This window comes from Callithrix jacchus, chromosome 3, assembly GCF_049354715.1.
Source record: "Callithrix jacchus isolate 240 chromosome 3, calJac240_pri, whole genome shotgun sequence".
In the NCBI taxonomy this organism is placed as follows: domain Eukaryota; kingdom Metazoa; phylum Chordata; class Mammalia; order Primates; family Cebidae; genus Callithrix; species Callithrix jacchus.
The window spans coordinates 157,505,370-157,520,198 of NC_133504.1; the positions used below are offsets into that span (position 1 = coordinate 157,505,370).

The following is a 14,829-nucleotide window of genomic DNA, read 5'->3' on the forward strand; positions in this document are numbered from 1 at the left end:
TGTTGTTGTTGTTGTTGTTGTTTGTGTGTGTTTGAGACAAGGTCTTGTGCTGTGGCCATGGCTGGAATGCATGGCACGATTATTACTCACGGCAGCCTCAACCTCCTGGGCTCAAGCAGTCTGAGTTGCTGGGATCAGAGATAAATACTACCATGGCAGGTTAATCCATTTTAAAATTGAATTGTATTTCTTAATACTGGAGTGTAAGAGTTTTTTTGGTTTGGACAAATCATTTGTCACTAGTATGTGACACTAAGTGTTAACTTTTGGTAAAGAGTAATTTTCAGTATTTTTTAAGGTTTCAGTTTTTCTATTTAGAAAATCTTTGCCTACTCACATGTTGCAGTGATTTTTCTCTCATATTTTTCAGGATTTATAGAGTTTTAGAATTAACATTTGGGTCTCAATTCCACTTTGAGTTAATTTTTGTGCACGATATGAAGTAAAAGTTGACATTCAATTCTTTTAATCACTGAGACATCCAGTTCCAGCAACATTTGTTGAAACAGCTATTCTTTTTCCACTGCATTTCTTTGGAACATTTTTCTTAAATCAGTGGACCAAAGGTGTGTAGTACTATATTAGTGGACTTTCCATTAAAGTCCATTGATTGATATGTCTGTACTTTGAGCAGTGGCATGCTGATTTGATTACCATAGTTTTATATAAAATATTGTAATTGTATAGTATAAGTCTGCCAGTTTTGTTCTTCTTTTTAAAAGTTATTTATACCATTTTAGGTCATTTGTATTTGTATGTAAATTTTAGTGTCAGCTAGTTAATTTCTATTTTAAAAGTTGACTGTAATCTTATTTGGGATTTTACAGAATCTATATATCCATATGGGGATAATTGACAACAATAATGTGCCTTTCAGTCCCTGAACATGGTATATATGTCCATTTATTTATAGTTTCTCAGTAATTCTTTATAGTTTTCCGGTCTTGTTCATATTTTGATAAATTTACCACTTAGTGCTTTATGTCTTTGTATATTATTGTAAAAAGAATTGTATTTTCAAATTATTTTTTGCCAGTTGGTCATTGCTAGTATATAGAAGTGCTATAGAATTTATTCATGTTTACTCTTTATCCTGGGACCTTGATCGATTTGCTTATTAGTTTAAGGACTTTGGTAAATTCTTTAGGATGTTCTACTTGCAACATACTTTAGGCTTCTGAGGTACCTTTCTCTATAATCTGCTAGGCTTTTGTTTCTTTCACTTGTTTTATTGCCTAAGCTAGGATGTACGAAATAATGTGAACATGAGTGGTGAGAGCAGATCTTCTTGCTTTGCTCCCAATCTTAGTGAAATTATTGAATATTTAATTATTAATTGTAATGTAGATTTTTCATGAACTGCCTTTTAACTAGATTAGGGAAGGTTCCTTCATTTTTAGTTTATTTAGAGTCTTTCTTGTGAATGAATATTGAAATTTGTTCATTGGCTTTTTTTGGGGTCTGTTGTCATGAGCATGTTATTTTTCTCCCTTATTTTGTTAATATGATTAATTATGTTGATTTTTCCAATGTTAAACCAACTTTCACTTTCCTGGGGTGTATCTCACCTGGTAATAATTTATTATCCTTTTTGCATATTATTGGATTACATATGCAAAATAAAATTTTGATTTTGTTAGATTTAGTATTTTGTTAATGATTTTTGCATCTGTGTCATAAGGAATATTTAAAATTGCTGTCAGTCAATTAGCCCTATAGAATGAAGTGGGAAGTATTCCCTCCTCCCATTTTCCAAAAACATTTGTGTTAGATTGATATTATTTCTTTAAATCTTTGTAAAGTATCTGGGAATGGAGTTTTTTCTAGATGGATGACTACTAAATTTAATTTGTCTAATAGATAATAGGGCTATTACGATTTTCTATTTAATCTTGTCAGTTTTGACCATTTGTGACTCTTAAAGGATTGTTCCATTTCATTTAAGTTGTTGAATTTATGGGCATAACATTTTTTTAATAATCTGTAATTATTCCTTTAGTGCTGTTAGAATTTGTAGTGATGTCCTCTCATTTCTGGTATTGGTAACTTGTGTCTTCTCTCTTTTTATTTAATTAAATTGATGTTTGCCAGTTTTATTGATCTTTTCAAATAATAAGCTTCTAGTTAGGATTATTTTTAAATTTTGTTCATATCTTATTTTGTCGATTTCTCCTCTTTATTTTCTTGCTTCTAGTAACCTGAACAGATGCATATCTAAGAGGAATTAAGAGTGTCTTGATCCTTAAGTTTAGATGGAAAATATAACTTTCAGATGATAGAAGGCCTTCATCACCCTCTGCTTCCACAGTGTTTACCTCTGTCATTGCTGTTATCATGTTGTATTTTAAATAATTACCCCATAATGTCCTCTTCCTGAGACTTTGGATCTTTGAAAGAAGACCTTTTGTGTGTTTTCAAATTGTGTCTACAGAGACAGAAACAGAAGACAAAAAGCTACACAGATACTGACATCTAGTTAGTAAACCTGTTTCTCTCAGAGATATGAATAGCAGTTTTGAAATCACTTTATGTGCATACTAGCATTGGACAAACATGTTTAGTTACTTTTGTAAATTATAGATGTGAGTAGCAAACACTTGTAAAAAATTTCCCTTGCAAAGAAAATCTCTTGCTTTAAGGCTGGATAGAAAAATACATTTGTGGACTGTGTTGTGGAATTTGACCTCATCGTTTTTCAAGTCAGAATTAATTTTTGGGTGTTGGTTTTTCTACCCAAAAGAATGTATATCTCTCTAATAAATCCTTCACTTAAGATAGTAACTCATAAATATTTTCTTTTTAAGCTATTTCCGTGAAAGAAGAAATGTTGCTACCTCAACTGAAAAATCTGCAGCATGGCAAAGTGAGTCTATGTGTTTAAAGTCTCCTTAAATCAGCACTCATTTTAGTCTTAAATGTGTTAAAATCATGATTGAGAAGGCAGCCACCTGTAGTTTAGGGAATAATGGGAGTAACTATTGGCCAGTGTTCATAGTACTTCAGATGCTTTTAAAGTGGACTGAATAAAGGCAATAACATATACTCTGACTCCTGGAAATTTGTACATGCTAATGTAAAAAGTTTTCTTTTTATACAAGCCTCATTTTTCATTAGCCACAGTTGAAGGCATTTAACTAAATTAAATGGTTTCTGGCAGTCTGAGCTACAGAACAAAGATATATATATGGAAAGTGATTTTGCCATGGTAACTGGGAAGGGCTGTCATTGTTGCTCTGGCAAGTTGAACAGCGACAGAGGCTTTTCTTTCTTTTTGAAAATTCTGCTTATATAAGTTTGGGAACATTCTTTTTGACAATAAGATGTCAAACACTTGGCTACTGAATCTTTAAAAAAAATTCCATAGTAGAAATGCAAATATTGAGAATTCTCTTTTTGTAGATTAGTATAATTCAAGGATGGTGGAACTTCTCTTGAAATAAATTATTTACAGATGTGTTAGTAGCTATGACATTAGAGGAATTACGTTAAATGCATTCTGAGATTTTAAGTGATATCTAGCTGTTATGTTAGTGATCTTAAATTTTCTACCATTTAGAATATTTCCTTATTTAGGAATTAGAATTATAAATGGCACCATGACAATTTCTTTTCTATGTGGGCAATGTATTTGGTTATATTAATGTGGATCCTAGAGGTTGGCAAGGACATATGTGACAGGTTGCAATTTAAAGAATAGTAAGTTGTGCTATGTTTGTGAAGTGAGAAGTGGATACAGTGAGTATTATATCAAAATGATGATGGTGAGAAATGATTTGGGGCTAATACTTAGCATAATTTGGACTCTTACAGAATAAAGCTTACATTGTGATAGTGCTATAAAAACTCATGCTTTTAATCTTTTTTTAAAAAAAACTGTATTTCACATTATTCACTTCTTTTCATTCTCATCCTATAATCCCCCTAAAAGATTCAAATGAGGAGAATTCATCTTCCATCTTTCCTTATGGAGAGACCTTTCTCTTCCAGAGACTAGAAAATTCCAAGGTTAGTCCCATATATTTTAATTGTTTTTCATAATCAGGTATTTGCTTTTCTGCATATAAGTACTTCTTCATTTTCCTCTAAGCTATTTGAAGAATGGCATCATATTGAAGATTGAAATTGCCTTTCAGCAAAATTTTTGTTCAGTGAAATTATGGTAAAATCTGTATCTTTCAATATGTATTACAGAAACACACTCTTATTTTGACTCCAGGAATCCAGGATAGTGAGTTTTAGAAATTTGCTACAGATAGGGTTAATTAAATAAAACAAAAGACACACTGTATAAAACGTAAAAACTCTCTAGATTTTTGCTTTGTCTTGTAGCCAAGTGCAGATTTCCGACATGTATAGACTTCCAATTATGTATATATTTTAATTATTTAGTTTATTACTCATTCTTTTCTCTCTATTACTTGTGCTCTTTTGCTGTATTATTTGTTGGTCTTGATAAAAGAGAAGTTGAAAGACAAAAATGAATCAAGAAGTACATAAACTTTATTTTCGGTTAGCATCTTTTATTTTACTTGAATCAACGATTTGAATAAAATAGTGAAAAAACATCAACAGTCTGTTAATGTAGTCTAATTATCCTTTTTTCTGAAAATTGATTTAAGCAATTAGGCTTATTTAAGAAAATAAACTCAGATATTATGGATCTTTGTAGAATTGCTACACACACAAACAAATCCCCAAACCAAAAAACAAAACAGTTTGTGATTTTTGTTTGTTTGCTTTTTTCATAGAAACGATCTATAAAGAATGAATTTTGGATCCAGAAAGAAAGACTCAAAGGGGAAGCAACTACTGCAACAAACTCTTTTATTATCAAATCAAGGTAGGAGATCATGATTGATGATGATTAGACAATGTTGACCTCTTCTTCATAGTATAATATTGTGTGTCCAAGAAAACAGTTTATGTTGGTTAAGTTCAAATTTTTCCTCTTTAAATATAAGCCTAGCAGCACACATTTTATTATTTCAATTATGCTCTGTAAATCAAGTAAATAGTTGCATTCTGTGGCAGATCATTTTTGTCTTTTTCTAATGGAAACCACACCCCTCCCCAAAGTAGCAAATACAGGTGACTGTGATTGTACATTAAAGAATGGAGGTTATGTTAATGAAAAGGAGAAAAGGGCAGTGCAGAACATCACTCTGCAAGCTGCAGACTTTTACAAGTGTATTGTATTCTTTTTATTGGAGTTTTAGCACTGGCAAGAAGCATGGCACCTATCCAGTTATTTGGATCACACATGGTTTTAGAATTTGTAGACACCAACTTCAGTTTTGTTTTTCTCTCAGCTTTATGGAACTTGGCATACTGGATCATTATCTGACATATCATTTTCTTTTTCTGAATTTTTAATTTTTGAGATTACATAGCAGATGTATATATTTCTGGGGTACATGACATATTTTGATACAAGCATAATAATTATATCATGGAAAATGGAGTATTCATCCCCTCAAGCATTTCTCTTTTGTCTTACCAGCAGCTCAATTATACTCTTTTGGTGGGACATTCATTTTATTTTTGGTTTGTCTTTCATTTTCTAAGGCCAACACTGTTATAGGATTCCCTCAGTTAAAGCTAAATAATTAAACATCTTCAGTAAACATTTGATATAATCTAATATAATGCAAAATATGAAAGGGCCAGGCAAAATTATTCTTTAAGGCAGTAATGATTTTAGAATGCTATCTCCAGAAAGATGTAATTTGAGCCCAGGCGTATCTGTTTCATTGATTAGCAAAAAAAAAAAAAAAAATCCTTTTGCATTAATGAATGAGTGAATCTATTGTGTACTTCCTTAAATCTATAGGAGTATGCTTAGCTATTATGAGTGCATTCCAATAAATATTATGCATTACATAGCTTTTACTTCAGAATGTACTCTGACCCTTTCTTGTTTTCCAGCTAGCAATGTGCTGCAGTATTTTTCCACATCAGCATTGCAAAATAATACTGATGCTCTCAGCAGTCAGACATACTGTTTTATTGCATTATGGTGAAACATGGGGTCCTTGGAATTGATCAGAGGATAGTAGAGAGGGGTAAACAAGTTGGAAATAAGATCTCCACATGGATGAGTTAATGGTACATGATGTTGCACAGAGAGATTGGGCTGATCACTTAATTGGGCTATGAAAGATGTTCAAACTGTGATACAAAGAATACCAATCTCTGTCCTTATCACCTGCACCTAATCTTCCACAATATAAGGGATAAGATTAAATTAGATCTAAGAAAAAACTTGCAGTAGTATTCAAATATGTTATAGATTAATGAAATAATTCACTTAGTTTTTCTGGAAGAGTTTATAAATTATCAATAGGGTTGATTGAAACTCTAGGATTTTCCTGGCCTTATGTGTCTGTTATTCATTATTTATAAATTTTCAAAATGTCACTGATGTCTTAAATAACATACAGTACTTTGAAATGTTAATGTCATTCTTCCTTTAGCATATATGATAACAGAAAGGAGAAAATAAGTGAGGACAAGGTGGAAGATATTTGGATACCTCGTGAGGACAAAAACAATTTTTTGATAGACACTCCTTCTGAATCAGAATACTCAACAGTAGAAGAATGCTTTCAGAGTTTAAGAAGAAAAAATTCAAAGGCATCCAAATCTAGAACTCAAAAAGCATTGACTTTGGACTCTGTTAATAGGCACAGTTATCCATTGAGTTCAACAAGTGGAAATGCTGATTCATCAGCCATTTCTTCACAGTCAATATCTCCCTATGCCTGCTTTTATGGAACATCTGCAAAGAAGGTTAAATCGGGATGGCTGGACAAGCTCTCTCCTCAAGGGTATGTATGTATTCATTTATTTCATAAGTGGCATATTTTTAAAATTTCAAGTTTATTCATTTCTAGACCTCCTGGGTTGCTGCTTCCCCACTCCACCTCCACACGCACACATACACAGGAATATCGTTTTTAGGGACTTTCAGTATACTTTTGCCGGTGCTATTCTTTAGACGTAAAGAGAATTATATGCAACGCAGTGCTGCATTAATGTCCAGAATTGCAAATTAAAATAGAAAGTTGTGACCTCACATCTAATCTCTGAATGTTCTAATTTCACATCAAAATGGGCTAATCTGTGTCCCAGTATGTAGCAAAGAAAAACAAGGCAGACCGAGTTAGTATTACTCAGCCCACACTGTTTGGCTTTTGCTCATATCATAACAGTGTTCTGTTTGAGAATACAAGGCTTATTGTAGTAAGGGAAAAGTACATCATTGTTAGGTTTAGGTCTTCACTGTTATTGATATATTGTTTTGATTTTTATATGTTACACAGAAGGTCAGAGTCCCAAGAATATTATACTTTTCAATGGATTTATCCACAGATGGTTACAAAGAAACTTTTGTCCCTTAAGCATTTTACAGTATTGAGAAATCTTTGGGGAGGGATTATGTTTAATTAGAATTGTTTTCTGGCATCCTGATTTTTGGATGTCTTTTTGAAATATTTACTAGAAATGTTTCTCATGAATTATTTAATTATTTTGAGATGAAAGCTTTCATGTTTAAGTAGCTAATGTGGTGAGTCCCTACACTGTGCTGGTTTTCTCTGCTATTCTCCTGAAATGTGTATCATTTCTAGAAAGGCTTGGTTTGATCTAAAATAATTTTAATTGCTAAAAAAAATCTACCAGGAACAGCGTCAGATGACCAGTAGAAGCAGGAATTACATTCCTAAAGAAAGCAAAAGCACCCCAAGATTGCGTGGTTAGTAATTACATGTTAATACCTTATATATTTTCATCCTTTTAGGAAATTTGATTTTGAATAAACCAAAGCAGTGTAGTTCTTACTGTCAGCTATTTTGTATCACTTCTTTCTGGTTACATTATGATGATAAAACCCTCTACTGTGTTGTTAGTAAATGTATATTCAGATGTCAAAGGTGTGAATCAGTGCTCAGATCTACACACTAGTGGAATGAATCAGTGAGTTGAATATTCTTGAATCTTTCATTTCTGTAAAATCTAAGTATTTAGAGAGATCTAAGTACTCTCTTAAAGTATCACAGGAAGAAAGAACAGACTTCGAGTACAGAGCCCCCAGTGGCTGTGTTTCCTGCATATCCTGGGTGAGATATTGCCTTTTACAGGGTTGGCTGTTTATGCTCCAAGCACATTGAGAAAGATTCTCCATTGTTGGCCACCTCTGGGACAGTTTGGGCATATTCCAACTCTCTTTTTCAGAACTTTGACTTTCCATTCTTTCTATTCTGAACCTCCCTCAGGTTAGAAGCTGTAAGTTTTCTGGATTTATGTTTTTCCACTTTAGGGGAAATAATTGCATTTTGTGTCCTCAATTCCCCACCTCCATAACAGGATGAATGGATATAGGAAAGTAAACCAAGGAGCTCATTATATTACCAAGAAATTTTAAAACGCTTCTACATGATTATATTTCTATGGCTTGAAAGAAATATGTATAGCTGGCCAAAAGCCATGCATTCATGAAATTAGAAGTAGAATTCAGAATTTTTCCTTTCCTAATTAGTCTCTGTAGGCTATTGTGAGGGTGTTTAAGATGTTCATTAAGGTAGACAAAGTGATGCCTACTCCTTCCTTATGCAGTGGTTGCTGAGCTTTGTTTAACTCAAGATCACATGTCTCTTTGGTGCAGATACACTGATTGAAATGGCATTCTGAACTCCACATAGCAGGTGTCAACAAACTTTTTCTGAAAAGGGTCATGTAGTAAATATTTTAAGCTTTGTATGGTCTTTGTTGCAACTATTTAACTCAGCATTTATAGCATGAAAGCAAACGTAGCCAATACGTAAGCCAATGAATGAAGCTGTGGTCCAATAAAATACAAAGGTAATAATAAGCAGGGATCCTTCTTAAGGGCCTCTGCATTCATAACTTCTATCTGCCTGAAATGCTCTTCCCCCAAGAGTAACATGGCTTGAACCTCTCTCATGTTCATGTTATAATGTCTCCTATGCATTTAGGTCCTGGCCACTAAATTTAAAACTACAACTGTTGCTCTCCCCCGCCACCCATCATTCTGTTAATTACTTTCGTCTGCAGACCTTACAGGCCAGATGGCTTATTTATCTCATATAAGCTCTGTGGGAGCAGTTATCTCCATTGCTTTTCTTGTGCTGTGATGGCCTTAGTAGAACATTGCCTAGCATTTGGTAGATGCTTAGTATAGTATTTGTTGTAGGAAGAATCTGTGAAAAACCTAGCATTGGACATATTTTTTTTAATTTTTCTAAAATAGCAGTTTATAAGAACTTTGTAATACAAGTTGCTGAACTCAGCAGTGTATGAGTAGATGAAAATCTTCAGGTACCATTGATAATACTGGTCTGCATTAACAGGGTGGTGAACTCTTGGTGGTTTTTTTCCACAATTGTTTACCCCTTAAAGACATGCACATGAATTACCAAAATACAATTGTTGAAATACAATTTAAAAACTAATAGACACATTCTAGTTTACATTTTTTCAAATAGTGTTTGAAACTGTCTTTTGTTTAATAAGTGACATTAAAATAATCACATTCACAATCTGAACTTATTTTCATGGTTGTCTGTTTATCTTTGAAATGGAAATGCCAATTCTGAATCAATGCCTAATAGATGAACATTGCCCAATATTTGGTTAAAAATATAATTGTGTAACATAGTACAACAAAAGAAATACTGAAACATTTCATATGAAAAGTTGTTTACATATTTGAATGACCTAAATATAACCTGCCTAAAACTAGTGGTTTAAAAATTGTGTGAAAGAAACAATAAAATGTTGAATTTGGGGGCTGTATTTCAAACAGGTCAAAGCAGATGAAAAACTGAGTAAGTGATACTTGCTTTTAAAAACATCTCACTGGGTTTTGAGGATTAAAATAAATCATCTTCTTCACTTTTTCTCAGCTGTAAATAATAAACTTAAGCTTTTCAGCAGATTTGTATAGATGCAAATATAAAAGACTGAATATAATTTATTCCAGCATTTCCCAAATATGCCTCAGAAGAGAAACATTTGAAGCTGTTGTAAAGAAAAGAAACATGGTTGGATGTACCATGCCTCTTCTAGGAGATGCATAAATTAACATCTCCAAGAATATTTGCAATAAGAAAACCCTTTTGAATTTTTACATTACTATTTTCTAAAGATATTTGTGTATTCAGCATAACACACAGAGCATCTTTTTAAAATCTGCAGTGTATATTAAAGAATTCCTCTTTTACTTGAAATGTTTTAGGACTTTATTTCTTGCTTTAGGAAATCCCTCTTTTTCAAATTTAACCTTTTTTTGACCATGTGGAGGACTGATGTGGCAGTGTGAGCCTGAGACAGTTAAAGTTGATCATGTGAGGTAAAGTCAGCACTCTGAGGTGGAGGAGGACACAGATGAACAAGATGTGTTCCTTGTCTCTTTGTAGCTCCCATTTAGGGCAGAAAAGAAATATATATGTGAATAGCAATAAAACCCAAAGACAAAAGTACAATAATTGGTACAGAAAGATCTACAGAGTAGAATCCAGAGGTTACCAAGGGTTGAGAAAGCATTTCTGCAAAGACCTTCCAGGAAAGAGAAGGTAGCAGTTGGTACTTTGGAAAATGAATAAGATTTTAACTGGCATTTTTAGGTAAAATGCTTTTCTGTCTAGAGGGAAAGGCACTGATAGAGGTGATATCTAGATGTACCTGAGGCATGAGATAGTGAGCAGGGGTTAAGACCAAGGTGGAGGTTGGGCTCTAAGACCAGGAGAGAGAAACTGCTGGTGAAAAGCATATTCAGATAACAGATAACTAGGAAAGTGAAAAAGCCAATGGTCAAATACCAAGAAAAGGTCAAATCTCGGGCAATGACTGGGAGTCAGAGCTCCAAGAAGCCAATAGCCCAAAACTTGGGAGGAGTTCAGAGATTATGCTGTTTGTGCCTTTGTCAGTGACTGGTTTCCCTGTCATCATCCAGTCTCCAAGGCTCCTTTATTGGAACAATTACCCACCTGGCTACATAAGTGTTTGAGTGCCTCGGGTCTCTTGGTAGTGCTTTCGTGTGGCTTCAGTGAAAGGCAGATGTGGAAAGTTGGCAAGTCTATGTCTGTCTAGGCTGTTATGTATCAGTTACCTTGTTGAACTTAAAAGTGAATCTGAAATTCTTGATAAAAAGTTACGTTTTCTTTTTTAACCTGCAAATTAGTTGGCCATTTCTTAAAGCACTTGCTACTTGTAAACATTTTGTCAAGAAAATTAAAAGCTTTCCTGTTTTTGTAGTTTGAGGGGAAAAGACGTTAGTTTCAGTCTCCATAAAATTACCTGGTTAATTCCTTTCAGCCAGTCTAGCTATAGAGAAATAAATAGAGTTTGGAATCTGACAGACATCATTCATTTGCTGTGTGACTCAATTTCTTAGAATCTCCATTTTTCACATAAATGTGTTAGGTCAAAACTACCTCTGTAAAATCATTTGGAAAAGTAGGTAACTTTGGGCCTCCCTCTTAATTGATGCTCAATAAACCTTGATTTTCTTTCTTTTCAGAACACCATTTTATTGCAGAGGACCTTAAATAATGTTACTGTGAGTCTTAGTTCGTACTTTGATAAATGTAAGATTAAAAAATCGTGTGTTCACATTGAACTTTTAAAATTTAGTTTTTTGATTGTTATGAAAGGACATAGTTTAAGTGTCAGAAAGTAGTACATAGCTTATTTGAAAAAGACAGTGACATTTCTTCCACCCAACCTCTTCATAAGAGGCAGCCCCTTTTCAACTCTGTTATACTTTTAGCATTTGTTTTGTATGTCTCAAATAAAAATAAAATAAATAAAAATCAAAATTTTTATTTATTTTTATTTTATGTTTTTACTTTTCAGTATTAGGGATTAACTATTGATGAACCACCATAGAAGATCGTATTTATTCATTTTCACCATTGTTTACTCCTTCCCTTCTAGACACAATTTCTATTATCCTTTTAAAATAGTTAGATAAAATATTTATATATCTGTATTTTTTAAATATTATAACTAAACAGCCTCATTTGGGAGCAATGTGGCATAATATGATTAATTTTTTTCATTTACAATGTTTAGTTTTTGTGGAATTAATAATTGTTGATTTTTTTGTTTGCTTAGTTTTTAACATGCATGTTCATTTATCTGGAAATTCTTCCTCAAAATACAAATCTCTGAAGTAACCAAAATAAATACACCTATCAATTTCATCATCCTACAGCCCACTAAGAAAATGTTAGTTTGAGCTGGTTTTTCCCCAGGCTGAGTGCACAGTAATATCTTGGGGTCCCCTTGTCATCATATTTGGGATTATCTATGCCTCTCTCTAGTGTTTTGGTCTTTCCATCTTTTCTTTGGATAAAGCACAACTCTTTGAAGCGTCCTGAGAAAAGGTGGATAGAGAGTTAATATATTGAGACCTTCCCTGTTTGAAAATGTCTTCTCCCCCTGCCCTGAAACATTGTTATTGATGATGATTTATTATGTTTTAGAAATCTTAACTGAATACCCAAAATCAGAACGCCTCTCCCTCTACAGGGGATTACAGTTCCTCATCAGCAATGCAACAAGGCCTCATGGAGAAAGGACTGTGTTCCATTATCAGAAGTAGGCTTCAGAAGGTGGATGATAAGAAACTTCTGGGAGTTAAAAGAACTTGTTCTAACCCAGTATAAAGAAACTAAGAACTTTGAAAAAAGGTTTGATGAAATGATAACAATAATAGACAATATAGAGAGGAATATAAATGAATTAACTGAGTTGAAAAACACAACATGAGAACTTTGCAAAATATGCACAAGTTTTAATAGCTGAATTGATCAAGCAGAAGAAAGGATATCAGAGCTCGAAGACCAACTTAATGAAATAAAACAAGAAGACAAGAATAGAGAAAAAAAGGATAAAAAGGAATGAGCAAAGTTTCTAAGAAATATGGGACTATGTGAAAAGACCTAATTTACGTTTGATAGTTGTACCTGAATATGATGACGAAGAGAATGAATCCAAGCTGGAAAATATGATTCAGGATATTATTCAGGAAAACTTTCCCAACCTAGCAAAACAGGACAATATTCAACTCCAGGTAATACAGAGAACACCACAAAGATATTCCTCAAGAAGAGCAACCCCAAGGCACAAAATCATTAAGATTCACCAGGGTTGAAATGAAGGAGAAAATACTAAGGGGCAGCCAGAGAGAAAGGTTGGGTTACCCACAAAGGGAAGCCTATCAGACTTACAGCAGATCTCTCAGCAGAAACCCTACAAGCCAGAAGAGAGTGGGGGCCAATATTCAACATCCTTAAAGAACAGAACTTTCAGCCCAGAATTACATATCCAGCCAAACTAAGCTTCACAACTGAAGAAAAAATAAAATCTTTTATAAACAAGCAAGTACTCAGAGATTTTATTACCACCAGGCCTGCTTTACAAGAGCTTCTGAAAGAAGCATTACTCATAGAAAGGAACAACCAATATTAGTGTTTCTAAAAATATACCAAAAAGTAAAGAGCATCAACATAATGAAGAATTTACATCAACGAATGGACAAAACAGCCAGTTAACATCAAATGGCAGTAATCCTATATTTAAATCGACTAAATCCCTTAATCAAAAGATACAGCCAAAACCCAGACCCATTTCACATGCAAGGATACACAAAGACTCAAAACAAAGGGATGGAGAAAGATTTACCAACCAAATGGAGGGCAAAAATAAATAAATAAATAAATAAATAAAAAGCAGGAGTTGGTTTTCTCGCCTCTGATAAAATAGATTTTAAAGCAACAAAGATATAGTGGTAAAAGGATCAATGCAACAATAAGAGCTAACGATCCTAACACCCAGATACATAAGACCCATAAAGAGATTAGACTCCCACACAATAATAGTGGGAGACGTCAACATCAATATTAGATAGATCAACGAGACAGAAAACTAATAAGGATATCCAGGACTTAAACTCAGATCCAGAACAAGTAAACTTAATAAATATTTATGGAGCTCTCCACTTTAAATACACAAAACATACATTCTTATCCATACCACATCACAACTACTTATAGGTTTAAATGAAATATTGATCGGCCATTATTAAGCACAATTATTGGCAGAAAAAAGGTTTTCAGTACGTATTTTTAGTATAAAGCAACATTCCCGTTCTCTCTCCCTCTTTTTCTTCCTCTTTCTCCCCCTTCTTCACTCCTTTTTTTTCTTTCTTTCCTTCTCTCCATTCTTTTTTTCTAAAAAAAAAAAAAAAAGATTGCATTAGTGAGAAAAAAGAAAGAAATCTTAACTGGAAATAGTACTTCTCCAGATCAGTAATTTGTATTTTTCTAGATTCCTAGTATTCTAGAGCTAGCATTGAGAAATCTGATTTTTGATTCTTTATCCATAGCCTATTTTTCAGTTCTTGGAGGTTTTATTGTTTTATTCTTCAGTAACTGTTCTATTTTTTCTTTCTAGAATTCCTAGTGGTTTTGGTGTTGGACTTCTTTCCTTGAAACACTGATACAAATGTAGCTTTTCTGTTTTCCCTTTCTGCTAACTAGGAAATTTCTTTAGTTGTGTTTCTTAACCCACTTTTCTTTTTTTGTTATACTGTATTTAACATACAAAGCATTTTCTTTTGAGTATTCTTTTTATGGCATAGTGTTACTTTTTCACAAATATATCCTTTTACTTCTCTGAAGAGATTTAAAAAAAGGGCTGGGTGCAGTGGCTCAAGCCTGTAATCCCAGCACTTTGGGAGGCCAAGGTGGGTGGATCACGAGGTCAAGAGATCGAGACCATCCTGGTTAACATGGTGAAACCCTG

General features: G+C 33.4%; 1 protein-coding gene across 6 annotated transcripts in view; it reads left to right on the forward strand.

Moving 5' to 3' along the window:
* The window catches only part of ARAP2 (ArfGAP with RhoGAP domain, ankyrin repeat and PH domain 2), a 205,172-nt gene that overhangs the window by 36,655 nt on the left and 153,688 nt on the right, over positions 1–14,829 (forward strand). For all 6 annotated transcript variants that reach the window (XM_035293912.3, XM_035293913.3, XM_078367402.1 and 3 more), the window contains 4 exons: positions 2,805–2,863; positions 3,929–4,005; positions 4,749–4,840; positions 6,474–6,827. In XM_035293912.3, coding sequence (XP_035149803.3) covers positions 2,805–2,863; positions 3,929–4,005; positions 4,749–4,840; positions 6,474–6,827 — 582 coding nt within the window. The remainder of the gene's footprint in view (positions 1–2,804; positions 2,864–3,928; positions 4,006–4,748; positions 4,841–6,473; positions 6,828–14,829) is intronic.